This window comes from Capsicum annuum, chromosome 12 (genome assembly GCF_002878395.1).
Source record: "Capsicum annuum cultivar UCD-10X-F1 chromosome 12, UCD10Xv1.1, whole genome shotgun sequence".
Taxonomy (NCBI): domain Eukaryota; kingdom Viridiplantae; phylum Streptophyta; class Magnoliopsida; order Solanales; family Solanaceae; genus Capsicum; species Capsicum annuum.
In genome coordinates this window covers 104,473,350-104,493,043 of record NC_061122.1, presented here as the reverse complement: position 1 = coordinate 104,493,043, position 19,694 = coordinate 104,473,350, and the positions used below count along the sequence as shown (strand labels likewise).

General features: G+C 32.1%; 1 protein-coding gene across 33 annotated transcripts; it reads right to left on the bottom strand.

The window, feature by feature from the left end:
- Window positions 1-807: 807 nt before the first annotated feature.
- On the bottom strand, window positions 808-6,595 carry LOC107850827 (40S ribosomal protein S16-like). Of its 33 annotated transcripts, none has more exons than XM_047400343.1 (11): window positions 5,695-6,595; window positions 4,558-4,663; window positions 4,313-4,446; window positions 3,692-3,749; window positions 3,487-3,605; window positions 3,316-3,408; window positions 2,469-2,585; window positions 2,149-2,290; window positions 1,530-1,665; window positions 1,374-1,452; window positions 808-1,252 (listed from the first exon to the last, which is right to left on the bottom strand). In XM_047400343.1, the coding sequence occupies exon 1, from the start codon at window positions 6,524-6,526 to the stop codon at window positions 6,074-6,076; it is 453 nt and encodes a 150-aa protein (XP_047256299.1). In that variant the 5' UTR covers window positions 6,527-6,595; the 3' UTR covers window positions 808-1,252; window positions 1,374-1,452; window positions 1,530-1,665; window positions 2,149-2,290; window positions 2,469-2,585; window positions 3,316-3,408; window positions 3,487-3,605; window positions 3,692-3,749; window positions 4,313-4,446; window positions 4,558-4,663; window positions 5,695-6,073. The 33 variants fall into 33 exon arrangements, 30 of the variants coding, with proteins under 30 accessions (XP_047256299.1, XP_047256297.1, XP_047256300.1 ...); XM_047400341.1 differs by having other exon boundaries at window positions 4,313-4,663; window positions 5,695-5,777; window positions 6,034-6,594; XM_047400344.1 differs by having other exon boundaries at window positions 4,313-4,428; window positions 4,558-6,595.
- Window positions 6,596-19,694: the final 13,099 nt, after the last annotated feature.

Below are 19,694 nucleotides of genomic sequence, written 5' to 3'. Positions count from 1 at the left end.
TCCAAAAAATTGCCACAATAATAACCAGCAAGGTATTGTTCTCCCCAAGAATGCTAACGTAAGTGAGAAGGGAGCGGCTTTAATTCCAAGATTGGTGGCTTCGGTCTATTCTTCAATTCAAGATCAAACTACTTTAGCGCATAAGAATAAGAACCTCTGCTAATAAAAGCACTCACTATCTCATCATACTCATCGATAATGTCACTATCAAAGTTCATGATCACTGTTACTAATGCCTCTACACCAAGTCTCACTACAACATTTTAGTCCTATTGCCACTCTTTTAAAGTGTGACCTAAAATAGTAGAAAGTGTGACCTTTGATCAAAGGCTAAACTTTTGACCTTCAGAAAACACTTTTTAGGGGGTGGCCTAAACAGACGTAACCTTTGATCAAAGGCCACGCTTGTCATGTGTTGCCATATCAGCTACACTTAAAAAGTGTGGCCATTAAGGTATAAAGGCCACGCTTGGCAACTTGCCATTGGAAACACTTTTATTTGATATTGGACACGCTTACTAGTGTTTCCTTTGTTTTGCTATTGGGAACGCTTCACAACCGTAGCCTTTTATAACACCTCTATAACAATACTTAAAAAATGTGGTCTTTATTACTAGCCACACTTAAAAAATGTGGCCTTTTTCTTTATTATTAGCCACACTTCAAAATCGTAGCCTTTTATACGTCCTCTATAAGGACACTTGTAAAGTGTAAGAATGTTTTAAATACATGCCATAATTTAATAACAAAGCCACACTTTTGAAGTGTAGCAATATTGCCTAAAATTTGATAGTTCAAGCCACATTATACAGAAACCTGGTCTTTTAATATGACGTTCTATACATGTTAATTCCATAAGTAGATTACCAGAGACTCGTCACTCTGGATCAAAAAATTGTGTGGCAAAATCCACCACACCTCAGCTTCACCCTTCTATTTTTATGTACAATTGGGGCAGGCAGGCTTAAAAATTACATAGTTGGACATTTGCTAATAAAACTAATCTATGCCTTTCCTGAGTGATGGATTATATACCTGTAACTATATAGAAAATAAAAGGAAAAAGGAAGTTTAATGCCCTTCTTTTGCCATGGCTGCTTGTCTTGATGAATCACACCGCCAGAACCCCTCGTTCCAGGAGCAAGAATTTGAGCTTTCATGTAGTTCTCCCACTAGTTGTTTCTCGAAATTACTTCTCATGGTTAATTCAGCCTTTGCTGCCATGTTGATACCGAATCTAATGGAAGCCCACCTGCCAACACTCGAGGGAGAAAATAGGTTGTCTATTGAAAATCCATTCAAGTTGAAAACTTAAACAAAAGCAAAAAAAAATAAACCAATGTCAAATGATATCCGCATGAGTGTAAGTTTACCCTGAAGGATCAAAAAGAAAATCCATGTCAGCCCTGGAAAGTTGAGGTGTTGATACAACACTACTCCGGTCTGCATTAGCTAAAACAAAGGAAGAAACGAAAATCCTTCTTCGTGCAGAGTTCCAAGAAGAAACGAGTGTGGAAATACATGTATACCAGTAGGAGTCAGAACTCCTGAATTAGGCATGCTGGTTCTCTGGAACCTGAAACTTCTCAGAAGTACACTCCAACCAAAATATTGTAGTCCATGATTCTCTCCTGTTCATGGAAATCACAGTCGCGGTCCACTTGCCTGTGCAATAGAAAGTTCAGCATACTTTATGAAAGGAGAAACTGAAGGTAAACTTTGGAGTACAGTTTGACACTGGCTTAGGCTACATGTCTATGACTATGGTGAGCTTTTTAATGTTGGAACATCAAGCATAAAGCTCTACTGACTCCTCTTATAAAAAGTAATAGAAGAAACTTTCTCAGTCTAGTTATCCTCTTTTCAAACCTCTTATGCTAAAAAGTACTTAGTATTGACAGACCAAAGAGATAAGAGTACTTTGTTGATTCCAAGCCACAGTTAGTGTATCCAATATTAACACTTGAAATAAATAAGCCACCTATTATTTATAATAACCAAATCAGGCATAAAATCTAACAAGAAAACATCTGCTAGTGGCATAAATTTTTTGGTTTCCTCGGCATATACCCCTTTCTTCTTGGAAGAACTACGGCAGGTAGCAAAAAAATCAAGCTTTTAAATGACAGATAGCGAAAAAAAAACTACCTGCAGAACTCTTGGAACCAAACTTTCTGCAGTCTGAATATAAAAATTGAGATCCATGTCCTTGAGGGTAGTAGTAGAGTCTATTTGGGATTCAGCTTTCTCAGTGAGATGAACACGGGAAGAACCTTTCAAGTCAAAACACCTGTGAATGGCATACTCAGTACAAAATAAGTTCCCCATTATGACAAAGCGAACCTGCTCATCAGTTATTATCAAGGACAAACTCGATTAAAAGAAAAGGACAGACAAACTCGATGCAACAAAAGCATGAACTTGTCAAATACCGTACCACAAGATATTATTCTAGTTGCATCATATACCTTCTTCTGAGTAGGTCCAGTTATCTTCACATAATGAAGGCCAAAAAATTTGATAACTAGAGTGTTCTCAAATGCCCGAACATGATTGTAATAAGCTGGAAGCATTCCTAAAAGAACCTGCAGTTGTGTGAATGAAGCCCCATTATGCAATTTACTTAAATGACATTAATGACTGGTTCTAGATTAGTTATAAAGGCGTTCAGTTTAAAGTTGAAAGGAGAAAAAGATTCAGACTGCAAAGGTTTCACTCTAACAATCGACAAGCAGCAACTTAACTTACTTTTACTTCTGCGTTCCTTAAGGTCTTTATAATGTACTTGTCATCATTGGTCAAGTAAAAAAAGCTTCCACTTTTTCCTAGGGATGAGAGCTCTCGAAATGCATCATTTCCACATATAGATATCGTATATCATGTAATTAGCTGGATCCACTTTAAACAATGTCCTAAGGGTCCTGAAAACATAGTTATCTTTAGACTAAGTTCAACCGATAGGTATAATGCTGAAATATTCTCAATACTGATCTATTTTAATTAAACGAGTGAGTTTTGATGTATCAATTAGTGGTGTATGTGAAATGCAATGGTAGTGCAATATTAGCACCATGTACCTACAACAACCCATTAAGCTCAATACTATTCATACTTTGCTTCAGTTATGCATTTGAACTAACATATACATTAGCGGTTCATTCAAAATAGTTCATTTATTTCAGGATATACTGTATCAACTCAACCTGAAAACAAACAGGCAGTAATCCTTCTATTTAAACTCACACGACTGGGGTAGAGGAGTATACTTGGATCCTTCTGTATGGAACTTTGTCAAGTACCATAATCAATACTAACCTTCATCCATGACATCTGCAACTGGATCAGCAGAATCTTCCCAATCGTCTGGTATCCATTCACCTTCCTCGAGTTCGTATGTGCTGTCAATCCCTGCACCGTAGAGGTAGAATGACAAGCAATTCTGTAGTTCTATTCATATTTTGAGAAAATCAGAAACCTAGAACCAACCAACAGTTGACGAATGTGCGTGATCTGTGTCATTTATTTCTGGAGCCACTGTTATGTCTGATTTGGCAACTTGAGTGGTATAATTAGTCAGATAAAGTTCAATGAGAGTATCTTCGAGCCTGAAAGTAGGTGTATTACACCAGTTGGGAAAGAAAAACAACTACAAGAACAAAAATACTAGCTAATTAACTAAACAGTGTTTTACCACTCTGAAGGCGGTGGTGGGTTTTCTGGAAGCTTGCAACTGGTATCCTCCAAGTGATCTTCTTAGAGTGAAATAGAAAGAGAATGTAAGCGATCGCCAAGTGCAAATGACTTCTGAATAATAAGAAATAATCCTTATAACACCTAAATAGTTCTCTAATGAAAGGATGAAGCAATTCGAAGGACAACCATTATACTTGGGGTGAGAATATTACTGACAATGACAAAGGACTGATAGCCAGAGGGATCAACAGTGAGACAGTAAATAAAAAAAATTACGGACATCATAATTCATAAGTGAAGAAATTGCATGAAGAAATATCTTACATCCATGATCCAACACTTCTCTCAAGCCAAATAGATCATCAAACAATAAGAAAAACTGATTCAGTAATGATTCACCTAGCTATGACTCACAAGAAACTGCTATGATTCATTCAAATCCAAATGGACATGAAAAATATTTCACCAACCAGAATATAGGAAACAGAAGAATGGTCCCTAGTAATGGCTCCACATCTATATATTTTAGAAATAGTTACGGGTTCAGTAGAATCCAATAGCTTTTGCCCGAACACATAATATCTTCTATAATAATAGACAGGCAAGTAAACTTATTTACCTTCAGAGAACTCAGTAGAAAGTAGTTCCACTGCTTGACTCACATTTTCACCTAACATATTGATGTCTGCGTCTACCTCATCTTTTCTACACTCCGTAGGTGCAATGCTCTGACAACTATTCATTTCACCATAACTATTTTGAGGTACAATAGCAAACTAGCTTAACATAAATCAAACCGAAAATCAACTAGGCAAACATTTAAATATTGTAAATTTTACGCAGAAAAAAGGGAAAAAAATCTACCTTAGAAGACTCTATCGGAACAGAAGTACCACTTTCAAATTTGTAATAAAGGCCATCATTACAACTATAATACCAGCCTGCTTGAGGATCATGATAAAATCCAGTGCTGCATCAAAGAAAAACAACATTAACTCGTTAGGATTAGTAAGCTAAGATCTAGCCCTCATTTATTATTATCAAAAGACCACAGGACATTATGTCTAGCGATATAAATTCGAAGAAAAAAATGCAAAACCATACCTTTTAGAAAAAGAACGATTATAACGATTGATCTCAAAAATAATTACTCCATATATCTACTGAAAGAAGTCTAAATTTTAGAAAACTTAGATTAAATTAAGGGGTTACATGAAATAAAATGAATCCATGCCCTAATTTGAGAAGGACAACAGAAAAGAGGAATGGAATTAGAGATTAATACAATAAATTAAATCAAATTAAAAAGAAAAAAACAGAAAAATGCACTGAGCATATTAATAAAGGTGAGAAGTTTCATCCCAAACGAACTGATCTCGGGAATCGTGCAGAGAGGTTGTTTCCAATGAACAGGGAATTACCATACTTAGCAAGGCTAGAGAGGCTGTTTCCGATGAACTTTTGACAACCAATTACACCAACAAGACAGTAAGATAACCGAATGTGGGTAGAAAATAGACAATGGTCCATTATTTATTCAATTCATTGCATCCATCATTTGTATACACAAACAAACATAAATCCCACCAACTAAATAGTGCTAAGATAAACACTAGTAAACCCTTTAATTCAATTATGAAGAAACGAACAACTACAGCTAAGAAACTATGGAAACTGATGTCTACAATCTGTAGAACAGTCATTACGCTCAATATATGTGTTATATTTAGGGATGTATTTAGGGATGTACTATTTTCTCCCATCTAATGCTTTAATATTCCCTTTTACTACTACATGACATAACTAAGAGGAGAAAATTAAGATAAAATTCTCAATTTTCCAGTTCCAACAAACAATATGTAAACAAAATGAAAAGGGGATAGAGGGTTTGAATATTGAAACTTGAGGTAAACTTACAGCTTGATTGGCTTTCGTCCAAACAAAATCAATCGAAATTCACCTAGGGTTTTATTGAATTGCAGGGGTTTATAAGCACAAAACCTTCTTTTTTTTGCCCATCGCCGGCGGTAGGGATGACTCTTCCTCGCTGGCCATAGTCTTGATGCCCGTAATCTCAACCCTAGCTGCTAAAGTAAACGTTCCCATTTTTTATGACTTTTTTTTTGCAAGTAAATCTTGCAAACAAGAATTGCCCCACCATTGAAAGAAGTAAAAACAACTGAAAACAGAAAATAATTAATGGTAATCCAAAACTAACAATATCATAAGCATCACTGTAAAAGTTTCAGCATAAAAAAGGACAAACACAGCAAAATTAATCCAAAATCTCCCAACCAAATCGGTCTTTAAATGAAACTAACAAAATATAAACTCCATTACCGTAGACGGCAACCAAAAGGGTAAGTAGTTCATCTGAAAATCAACGGTAAGATTTCTGGAACCTAGAACGAGCACCACGACCACCAAACTTCTTAGGCTCACATCTTCTGGGATCAACAACAAGCAAAGTCCTATTATACCTAATCAAAATATCCTTAATCTCCTTCTTCTGCTGCTCATCAACAAACTTCTGGTAAAAGGCAACAAGGGATTTTGCAATGGACTGACGAATACCGTAGATCTGAGAAGTTTTTCCACCACCTTTAACACGGATACGCATGTCGACTCCAGCAAAACGGTGATGACCTAAGAGGAGAATAGGTTCAAAGGCTTTGCAACGGAGGATTTCAGGTTGAACAAGCTCAATTGGAACACCGTTGATTTTGATCAAACCACGGTCGCGCTTGCAGTGCGTGATAGCTATTGCTGTCTTCTTGCGACCGAAGCATTGGACAAATTCTGCCGCAGCTGGTGTTGCTTCTGCCTTCTGCATTTTGGGGGATTGTGAATGAGAGAGAGGAAATGGTAGTCCGTTTTTTATGACTAATTATGTTAATCTCAAAAGATTGTTTAAAGTTTTTATTCAAAAACTTATTTTGCTCAAAAAAAAATATTTTATTATTTTTTGACTAATGTTTTATGATTTTTTTTTTTTGTAATTAGAAATTGAAGGAAAAAATATATTGGAGGGAATATAATATTTTGATATAAATTTTGGAAAATTTATAAGGCAACACTTGTAAATTGTTGTTTTAAAATAATGAAAATAGCCACATTCTAAAAGTGTGACCATATTTGTAAAAGGCGTTGCCAATTATATAATAATATGGCAACACTTATAAAGTGTAGCCTATAATATTAAAGAGCACGCTTTACAAAAGTTGACCAAATTATTGTGGCTTAAAGCTAAAACTTAAAGGCTATATTTTAAAATCGTGCCCGAAAATATTTTAGGCAACACTTTACAAGTGTTATCCCAATTTAGTTTAGCCTTAGGTCCAAAATGTTGTAGTGTCTCTCCTCAATAGGTACACTCATCGTATCATCCTTTATAGTGCGTATCACAGACACCACGCGCATGTCTTTTGGTTATCGCGTCAAATGACCCACATTGAAAGTAACTTGTTCATTATTGAGCCTGAATTTTATATGTCCCATCTCCATATCAACCAAAGCCCTACCCGTGGCAAGAAAAGACCTTTCTGAGATAATGGGGACATCAAAATCCACCTTATAGTCGAGAATTACAAAATCAGCCAGGAATACGAAGGAATTTACTTTCACCCAAACATCACACAAAACTTCAATTGCCCGGTCGGCTATTAATAATCTCATCGGTGTCGACTTAGGTGACCCCAACCCCAACTGCTTCTACACAACTAGCGACATCTGTTTAATACTAGCTCCCAAGTCATATAATGCGTGTACAAAATTAAGTGACCCAATAGTGCAAGAAATAGAGAAAGCTTTGGGATCCTTTTTCTTCTCAACCAAAGTTTAGGAAGCAATAATACTGTAATGGCTCATATTATCAGTGAGCTCAAAAATCACTGTCCTCTTCTTCGATACTAAATCCTTAAAGAAAACACCAATCGATTTCTTTATAGTGCAGTCGGTCATCAATAATCTCATCGACGTCAGCTTAGGTGACCCTAACCCCAACTGCTTGTACACAACTAGCGACATCTAATTACTACTGGTTCCCAAGTCGCATATGCTCATACAAAATTCAGTGACCCAATAGTGCAAGGAATAGAGAATGCTCCGAGATCTTCTTTCTTCTCAACCAAAGTTCGGGAACCAATAACACTGCAATGATGCATATTATCAACGAGTTCAAAAATCAATGTCCTCTTCTTCGTCACTAATTTCTTAATGAACTTTACATAACCGGGATCTGCTCCAATACTTATACAAGAGGGATATTTACAGAGAATTTTTTTAACATCAACATGAATTTCTGATATTTCTCTTGTTTCTTCTTCTTTTTTAACCTTTGAGGAAAATATGGGAGAGGTCATGGAGTGATTTTTAAAATTAGTTCGACATCCTTACCCTTTCCTATATCAATCTCAACTCCTCTTTTAAGACCTATAGATTTTCATAATATCTCAGCATTATTCACCAACTTCTCAGTTTTAGCTTCGGGCGCATCATCAATATCAATAGTATCATCCCTTACCTTATCAACTACCAGCATAGGAGGATTAATAGTAGCCTTACCACTCTGAGTCGTGATGGCTAAACAACGATTGTCATTCTTCATATTCTGATGGTGTTACTCGAAAGAGTGCCCTGTGATGCTAATTTAAAGTAGCCGACATCTGACCAAACTGTTGCTTAAGCTACTTAATCGCAGTAGTATGTGATTCTACTTTCTGGCTCAATCCTAAAATATTTGCCTTAATATCTTTAAGGCAACTTTCTTGACTATCTGAACCATTAACCAGCTTCGCAACCAATGCTTCCATCCTTGAATCAGCATCATGATCCTCGGTGAAACATACGCACCACTCTTCTCTTTATACTCATTCTTTTTCCTTCATTCACCATCTCTCTCCACTCATGTCCCTATACCTATCTCCAAAATAGTTCTTCTCTTAATTTCCTTGCATCTAGTTCCAAGTGTTTGGATTGGACCCTTGGTCCTTGGCTCAGAAACCCAACATCTCTCTATCCAAATACTTAGTCTCCTTCTCATAGTCAGACTCATCATGTCTAACAAACTTACCTCGCATGCTCACTGTTTTTATTTTTTTCATCATTCATAGTTGTAAACAGCTTGGCCAGTAACTCGATATATGGCCTCGGTTATACTAACTTTTGAGCTACTATATCATGTGAGGCTCTCTGCTCAATGGAAGCACCAATAGCATAAGTACTGACTCCTCTTTCCGCCTCTTGAGTATGCCATCCTTGGTTGGTTTTAGAGAACCGATCTAAGATTTTCGTAGCTAACTCCCAACGAAGTCTCATAAAAACCCCACCAGTAATAGTATTAATAATAGCTTTGGTGTTTGCATTCAGGGCTCTATAGAATTTCTCAAGCAAATTCCTTACAAAAATTCTGTTATTGGGCACATTCATCAACTTCTTCTTGAATGTCAACCATATCTCATGCAACGCCTCTAAATGCAATTGCCTAAAATTATAAATCTTATCCTTCAACTGCGACATTCTAGAAGGTAGGAAGAATCTATCCAAGAATTATGTTCGCAACTTATTCCAAGAGGTAATGGACCTACGAAATAGTTTCCCTAACTATAACGTTACTTCACCCGTAAGAGAGAATGGAAACAACTTGAGTCTCAAAGTTTCGTGACTCACCCAGGTAGATTATACGAAGTGCAAATCCCAATAAAATTCATAATGTGTATGTTTGCTTCATCCATTAACAAACCAACAAACACACCCTTCATATTAAGTAACTGAATCATAGAACTTGTAATGTCAAACCTCACTCCTTAGGGAAACTCAGGAGGAATGCTAGCTCCTATCTCAATAGGTTCAACATACCTTAAGTCTTCTTCTGGATCATCAAAAACTGGTAAATACTGATAAGCTGGGGTGGTTGAGCTCTATCCCTTCTAAATCTATCTTTTTCGAATGCTAATCGGCAGTCTTCTTCTTGTCTCGCTCTTTTCTCTTAGGATACATGTCGGGTATTTGCCAACCTCATATTATATTCAGCAATTAACAGCACAATGTTTTGTGCGATTATTTCTTGAACACCATGCGGAGTTGGTAGATTCAAATTTGGATCATCTTGAACCCCATCATGGCGAACTCCATACTCATGTTTTTCCATCTTAAGATTCTGTCATAAGGTTCGCTCCAGATCAAGATCAAGTAGGATCAAAGGATTGACTTGACTCTGAGTACTAGGAATACACCCCAAGAACAATAGAAAACCAAAAACCAACAAACTCAATTAATTAATCCGTAATTGTATTCCCCAGTAGCCGTGCCAAAATTTTATATCACCCCAATTATACCTCCTAAAAAGTATAACGCGGTCACTGTCAAATAAAAAACCCAATAAAGGTTGGGGTCGAACCCGCAGGGAATAAGACAAATCTCTAGCAATAAATTGCTAATATAGTCAAAAAGTCTCAAACGTAAATGGAGGATTTTTGTAAGAGCAGTAGTAGTAGTAACAAATTTTGATCACTTAGGTTAAAATCAATATGAAACGAATACTAGGACTGTGTTCTCCCTTACTTCCTAACTCTGCAAATTTATCATGATCGTCAAACTATCTTGGTACCTTGCATGCAGAATCTAACAAGTTATATATCACCAACCATATCTCATCACCTTTTAGTGAGTTTCATTGATATCCTCTTGGTCTCAGAGTATCGCATTACTAATCCTTGTCCTGGATCTCAGATTAACTATCTCCTCTTAGTCTCAAGTTAATTAGATAAAGGTTGGTAGCTTCAAATTACTGTTGTAATCTTCTTTTCCTAATTTCAACCTCTCTCTTGATTTAGTATCGAATACACGTAGGTTTTTAGCGTCTGCAGTCTCTAAGAAAGCAATCAATACGAGGAAAACCACAATATATGCATAAACACCGATCAAGAAAGACTTTGTACTTTCCCTACTTTGTTATTCCATCAGGGTTTCCGCAACCCTAGTTAAGAGGTTTAGCCGCTCATGTTTACAATACTACACATAGAATTCATCATAGAAAGCATATGAATAATCTCACAATAAATTAAAAATGAAAACCAAAAGCTCAAATTAATCTCAAACCGTAAAAGTCAAGAACAAGAATGTCAAGATCAAAACTGTATCTTAGAACTCGATATAATGTTGTAAGCATGTAAAGTTCATAATCTAATAGCAAAACATCAATTGGGTATTTATAGGATACATCAAAAACCTAAAATTCTAACCATAACAAAATAGGAAAACTAAGTCGGCACCTGCCTGTGACCCCACTTACAGGCCGTAGGTACTACCTACGGACCCTAGGTGTTCATATGTCTCAAAGAAAAATCCAAGTTTCAGATACCTACTTACGAGGGTACCTACGGGGGCCGTAGGTACCACTTATGCCCTGTAAGTAAGCCTTTGTAAGTCTCAGAAACAACTCCAACTTTCAGAACCTCAGACTGTTACTTACGACCCAACCTATGGGGGGCGTAAGTACTACTTACTACCCGTAGGTGGGTCCGTAAGTAGCCTCTCAGCTACACTTCATCTCTTTTCTCTTGCTATGCTCCAAAACCTATTTTCCTACAAAACCAACATAAAAACACATCACATCTAACAAAAAGGACCTAAGTATTTGCATAATTTTCGGTTTTAAGCATCGAAAGTATCATGAAACCATGACATATTATTGATCTCACCTTCAACTTGCGGAGGTGTATTGACGCATAACTCTAACTCACTATGGTCATGCATATTTTGTTGTATTGTTGCTACACTTTGCTTTATTATGTAGATTTTCATTGTTAGTTGGTTACCTTTCCGCATATAGAATTAGTATTAGACGTTTGTTATTTACAGTCACTATAAATTCCTCTCTAATAATATATGAGTTATTATTGATCTATCATTTTGTAATTAAAGTGTCTCTGACATCATAAATAACAGAGAAGCTTTCATAATTTCTTTAATCTTGATCATCTTTGTGCTGGACATATTTGTTTACCTCTAAAGCTTGTTGTATGTATCAATACTCATTCCTTTTTTACTACTATATTAAAGGGGAGAAATAAAGAATACAATCGATTCAAAAAGAGCATTAAAATAATCACTGAGGGGGGAGAATTACATTAATTGATTGATTTCACTTAATTACGAAATAGAAAAATTGACTACACTTGTACGGAAGAAGATAGAATTCAATAAATTAGACAGTTAAACGAGAAACCTAAATCTATTATTAACTAGATATGCTAACACGGGTCTAATATATATTTTTTTAATTTTAATGTATGTGACGTAAATAGAATTTAGATAATTAATCATTAAAATAATTTAAGTTTTTAATTATTGTGATTTATAAATTTTTTCTTCTATTTCAATTTAAGTAACAATGATATAATTTCGAGAGCCAGCCAAATGTTTTATATTTTTAAAATTTTAAAATTATTAATTATGTGATTTATAATATTTTTTACATAATTTTTCAATAAGATATGAATACTCGCTTCTTCCCAATTTATGCGGCATAGACAAAATTTTGGCAATCAATTAATTTTTTAAATATTTTTCTTAATTATTGTTATTTACAGTACTTTATATTTCATTTCAAATAATAGATGTTGCTTTATATCTTCCTCTGTCCCGTCCCAATTTATATGACACTAATATAATTTTGATAGTCAATCAAATTTTTTATGTCGACATATCATCTTGTTACTCTTAATTTTCTAATACATAAATGACTTATAATAACGGGTGGTATAGTAAAATCATCATTTGAAGGACAATAATTTAATTTAAAACATCAAGAGTTAATTTCACATTTTATGTCTATTTTATCTTTTTTATTAAATATTATTTATTTTCTTAATACCTAGATGACTCATAATAATCAATTAAGAGCAATTGATTATGTTATAATTTTATCCAATAGTAACCATCGATAACTCACCGAAATAGTATATTAATTAAATACGGGATGTTATATTTTGCATATACAAAATATGATATTATTAAATATTATTGGATAGTGCATTATGTTTATCTCTCACAATAATAAATTTTATTATATATTTTTCTTTATTTTCTTTTTTACTCGATACATATTGACCCAACACAAATCTTAAGAAAATATTCATTAGAAATTTATTTTATTAAATTTATTAATTTTGTACTTTAAAAATTTTGAAGTTAAATTTAAATATTGGTATTTCTATATGAGAAAAAAATAACTTTGAAATTTAAATTTACTAAAATAAATAAGTAACAAAAATTAATTTTGAATATAAAAGTCAATTAAAATAATAAAATTGATTTACTATAAATATTTAGTTGCAATTAATTAAGATAAAATTATTACATTATTAAATTACATAAATTTAAGATGCTATATTTTGCATATACAAAATATGATATTATTAAACATTATTGGATAGTGCATTATATTTATCTCTCGCAATAATAAAATTTTATTATATATTTTTCTTTATTTCTTTTTCACTTGATACATATAGACCCAACACAAGTCTTAAGAAAATATTCATTAAGAATTTATTTTATTAAATTAAATTTATTAATTTGTACTTTAAAAATTTAAAGTTAAGTTTAAATATTAGTATTTTCATATGAGAAAAAAATAATTTAAAAATTTAAATTTACTAAAATAAATAAGTAAGAAAAATTAATTTTGAATCTAAAAGTCAATTAAAATAATAAAATTGATTTACTTTAAATATTTAGCTGCAATTAATTAAGATAAAATTATTATATTATTAAATTACTTAAATTTAAATAATTTAAATTAAATCTTTGAAAAGTAGAGGGCAATTTTGTAAATAAATAAAATAAGGTGGACTTTTATTTAAGGGAATAGTCTGTAATTAAATGAAAGATTGTGGATCTTTTTAAAAGTTATTAATAAGGTATAATTAACATATCACAAAAGACAAATTCTTTAAGCAGATATGTTGAAGTTCACACTTCTGTATTAGAAGATAATATTAAGAAAATACGTATCGAGAATTGATACATTAACGAACAACTTCTAAGAGAATAAATATCAGACATGATTGATCCATAAGGAAAAAAAACAATAATAGTTAAACAAATGTAAGGAATACCCACCATTGATAAAGGAGATATCAAATACGTTTAAATATAAAAAAAAATATTGAGTGTCATTAATTATTGGTGTATTTTATTATTAAAATAAAAATATTAAAGTGCATGACAATTAGTAAGGATAAAGTGAAAAAAATAATGTTATTATTCTTGTAACTTATCATATTATCTTTTTATGTTAATGGATATAAATTAACAAGAATGTGGTTAATTATTTTGATGTAACTCATGGAACCATAATGTCATTGTCTCCTATTAATTGCCCCACGAATTTTCAAATGACTATCCTCATTCTAGACATTTGTTTGTGGAAGAAATTTTACACCTATATAAAAGATGTTTTTTTCCTTGTATTGATACGGGATAAATATGTTAACTATGGAAAAATATATAGTATATACTGAGTTAAGAGTAGTGAAATAGAGAGTTGAGATAAAGAAAATATTCTAAATCTTCGGCTATATTCGCTATACAAAAGACAGTTTTATATATTGAAAAAAGGTGTTGTTATGGTGGAGCTTTGGACTCTTCGAGTTGTACATCTTGATGAGCTGTTGTATTTTGGAGGGGACAAATCAAGAATTGATATTGCTAGATAGGTGTAGATTATATCGTAGTGGGCTTGAATCTCCTTAAAGAAAGTGCTATATTCGCGTTTCAGCCAAGAAGAAGGTTATTTTATTTTCTTCATTTTTATTTTTGAATTGTAATTTTATTGTAATTGTGGTATATTACATAAATAATTTTAAGGAGATTCATGTTTTTTTAAAATTTGAAAAATTAGGATATCAAGATGGGAGATCTCAACATCTCAAAAGTCACTAGACTCTTTAAGAGATAAAAGGAAGAGATAAAAGTAAATTACTTTTCTATTTGCTCAACTCAAGCAAAGAAAAGATAAAAATAAATTTCTACTTGTTGTGGAGAAAAGTTTTATAAAAATTATTTACTTAATATTTTTCATGAATAAGTAATAATATTTTTCATGAATATTTAATTTTATTAAATTCTCAAAATAGTAGGGATTAATGAAATGAAAAAATATCATTATAAAAATGTGATGTTCATACTTTTGAGAATGAGTTAAAATAAAAAGTGTTTAAAGTGTATATTTTAGTCTTGAAATAAATCCCATGTTGCTATTATTAGATATAAAGAAGAGTTGATTTCGACGTGACAACTTCTTGGCATTTTAACAAAGCTCAAAGGTTGTTTAGTCATTAAACATAGATTTTTATTGAATTTAATGCTAAAAGACCTGGTAAGTAGCCATCAAAAGTAATACTCTAATTCAAAGTTGGACGAAAATATCCAAATGACAATATGTAATCACAAATAACACTTCATATTCCTACTTTTTAAAATAAAAATTAATTTCTTACTTCTGGGACCCACAAAATTGTACTTTTCCAGGTTTCACTTATCTTATGCATTTTTGGTAAATAGAGTAGGGGTGGACGTTCGATCGGTTCGGTCTGATTTTTTAATATCGATTCGGTTTATTGATTTTTGGATTGATAAAAATGACATCCATAATCAAATCGAAATAAATTCGGTTTGGTTCGGTTTTTACAAATTCGATTCGGTTATTTTAGATTTTTATTTCGATTTGAAATATTAAAGTAATTAGCCTCTCTTTTTCATAATTGGACATTTAAAATTGATGTTTTTTTGTTAGAAAAAATATTTTTTTCAAACCTGTTTTTCATTCTCAAATATAAATAACTATAAATAGCTCAACATGGATGAAACAAAATGAAATAATCATAAGCTTAAAATAATACATAACGTCATTAATCATTACATATAATATAACCTTGCATAAATAGTTCATAAAACAGTCCAAAGTCACCAAAATAGTCCATAAAATATTTGATTCACTAAAATAATCCATAAACAGCCTGCGGCGTATGCGAGTTTGCTGTTAAATGTTAATTGTGAATGTGAATTACTAAATATTATATATTTATATATATATATATATATATATATATATATATATATATATATAAAAAATAGATATATAATAAAATATATATATATATATATTATTTATTTATTTATTTATAAAATTTTGATTTTTCGGTTTAATCGATTTTTTTTAAACCAAAAACCGAACCAAAAAACCAAAATTTTAAAATTACAAACTGAATTCGATCCAAAAAGCCGAAAAATCGAAACCAAAATTAAATTTCGATTTAGTTTTTTGGGTTTTTCGGTTTAAACCAAAATATGCCCACCCCTAAAATAGAGGATGGTTTTCATGTCAATTGATTAACTCTCAAAATTAACAATTTAAAATATTTAAAAGACATCAATAAATTAATTAACTTTATAAATTTTATGAAGCCACGTAAATTGGTATAGAAGAAAAAATTCGATAAATCACAATCTAAAATATTTATAATTGACTTCGAAATTATATTAATGCTGTAAAAAATGAAACAAAGAAAGTAACATATATCATTTGAAAATTACATAAAAAGTATTATAAATTATAATAGTTAACAACTTAAAATATTTTAAAATATATATTAGAAAATTTGATTGACTATTTAAACTTAATTGTATTACATAAATTGAGATAAAGATGTATTATGTTTTTGGCTCTAAATGAGTATTTTCAAAGAAAAGAAAATAATGTGACTAGCCATTTGACATGAAATATTAGAGTGAGATAAATTTCATTCTCGAAATGAAAAAAAAAAATCATAAAACATATGCTGAAAATTTTTCTTGATAAGTCACATTATGGTAAAAGATTGTTGCTACAATTTTATTATTTATATGAGTCTTGCAATGTCTTTTTATTTATTATGTGAAAGTGGTGTGATAAATAAAAAAAAAAGAGTTTGCTAGCCTGATAAAATGAGATAGGTGGCTAATTTCACTTGGCTTGATGTTATGTACGCAGAAAAAGTACTTAGCAGGTACAAGCAAACCATATATATTTACTTGGTACACAAGTTGAGACTTATTTTATTATAAAAAAGACTATTCTTGCATACTTAAAAGTGTTTTTTATGCAATAAAACTTTTGATGTTATTTGTTGAAATTAAAAAAATTATTATTCGCTAACTCTATTATGGCAGTTGGACTAATTATTTTTAGGATCAACTAGTGAAAAGTGAATTGATCAATCACATTATTTTAAGAAATTAATTTATCTAGTTTTGAGTTATTATGATAGCATTAATATTATTGGTAGAGTTTGGTGTTGTTATTATAAAAGTAAATTCAGACCTGCGAGAAAAAAGTAATATCATGATATTATATTTGACAAGTGGTATCATTAACATTGATTATATCAAATTGTATGATTATCTTGCAGATGAATTAAGCAAGATCTTGACAAGATAAAGGGTCTGAAGCACATCGAGGAGAATAAATAAAGCCTTTAAAAAATCACGAGTTATATATGAGGAAACCCAACCTAGGAATTAGAGTTCCTATAATCAGGTTCAATGAAAAGATGAATCATATGATGGCTTAATGTAGGATAGCCTATTGTTTAATCCTTCCTATGATGTGAGTGCATTTTGTTCCTGGAATGATTTGTGAAGGTTGAGTCTAAGAACTCTTAATGAAATTTTGTATCTCGTATGAGTGTGATGTTGAAATTTCCACCCATGACAGATTTCGCCTAAGTGAGTGTAAGTAGGCTGCTCATATGAAAATTGAGCTTATTCTCAAAAGTAATTCTTTTTATTCTTATTCATTCTTAGTTGTAGTTCCTAAATTGATTTTTTTCTTTTTTAGGGCCCCCTGTCTTTAGAACGCTTTGCTTGGAAACTATAATAGAATTTTATGTCAATTGAGTAAGTTTTTCTTAAAGTTGTGTCCAACCGTCATGAAAATTCGGATAACATAAGCCCGTAATGTGTTGATTAATAAAGCATATGTCAACACCTTGATTGTTGTGTGTGAGCAGTGATACTTTATTTCTCTTAAGTAGTCATAGTTCAAGTTTGAGACCACTACTGACTCTGGAGCAAAAATTATTGTTTTACTAAGTGAAGATTCAGCACAGAGCACACCTTCATTATGCACAATAATCTCCCTTCAACTAAATTAGTTATAACCTCTTATTTCAGTATTAAAATAAATGAGGGAATGTTGGTGCATAATTAAAATAAAAAATTAAAGTGCATTACAATTAGTTGGCATAACGTGGAGAAAGTGGTTTCATTATTTCCGTAAATCACCATATTATCTTTTTGTGTTAGTGGAAATAAATTGACAAGAACATGATCAATTATTGATGTAACTCATGGAATCACAATGTGATTATCTCCTACTAATTGTCCCACTAATTTACAAATGACTATCCACATTCTTGACATTTATTTGTGGAAGAAATTTTATACCTATACAAAGGATGTCTTCTTTCTTATATTGATACAAGAGAAGTATGCGAAGTGTGAAAAAATATTGGAGTATATAGTGAGGTCAGTGAAGTGAAAGAGAGAGTTTATCCAAAGAAAATATTTTAAGTCTCCGGCTACATTCGCTATAGAAAAGAGAGTTTTATATATTGACGAAAGGTGTTCTATGATGGAACTTTGGACTCTTCAATTTATATATATATATGCATGAGTTGTACATCGTGATGGGTTGTTGTATCCTGAAGGGGACAAGTCAACAATTGATACTACTGGATTGGTGTAGATTATGTCGCAGTGAGCTTGAATTTTCTTAAAGAGAGCGAAATATTCACGCCTCAGCCAAGAAAAAATTATTTTATTTTCTTTATTTTTATTTTTCAATTGTAATTTATTGTTATTTTGATATATTAAATTAAATTTTTTAAAGAGATTCATGTATTGTTACAGTTTCAAAAATTGAGGATATTAAGATGAGAGATCTCAACATATCAAAATTCACTAGTATCTTCAAGAGATGGAAAGAAAGAGATTAAGGTTAAATACTTTTTTGCTTGCTCAACTCAAGAAAAGGAAAGTGATGTTGGGTGTATTTATGCATTCTATCTCTACTATTCTAATTTTTTTAGCCTTGTTTTGAGGATAATTCATATGATTAATGGGTTGAGAATGATTTTAATGAACATTTATGTGTCCAAGTATGTCTTTACAATGTTTAATAGTGTTTTCACACAAGTTTTGATTCAAATTGATCATTTAGAAGTCAACCGAGAAATTAGTGTGACTAGCTTGAGTTAGGTATTTGCCTAGTCTATCATATTGGGTTATAACGTGTTTAATGAGTTCATAAGGTTATTATTGTGTATTAATATGTGAAACAACTTGTTGGTAATATTCAAGGGTCAACTGGATCAGCACAAGAGTCAAAATAATAAGTTAGAAATCAAAGTATTTGAAGCCTATGCTTAGCTCGTGTTTCTAGTTCTCCGTCTTGGATGTTGTGTTATTTTGAGATCTAAATTATTGTGTTTAATGCTATAGGATTCTTGGTGAATGGATTATGATGATATATGAAGGATTTACAAGCTTCAAATCAAGTGAAAACAACTTAAAAAGGTTTGAAATGGATCACGGAAGCACAAAACACAGCTTGATGCAAATTTGAATACCTGAAATGTATTGGGAGAGTAAGGGAGCGTGAGAAGATATGTAGGCGCGTGCGACATATAAATAGACTCAGAAGGGACCCAAAACATTGTGTACGTATGATATGCGTACGCCGCATGCTCCATTCCTAAGGAATACAACGTACGATGCATGGTCTATTCCACCCCTGGGTATTTCACTCCAATTCGATTCCAACACGGCCTGGACTTGTTCTTTGCTATAAATACAACTTTGTGAACATTTTTAATTATTTTTGGACGTCTTGGACTAGTTGTGGGGCTGCTCAACACTTCTTTTAGGGTTTATATCTCTTAATTTTAGTTTCTTTT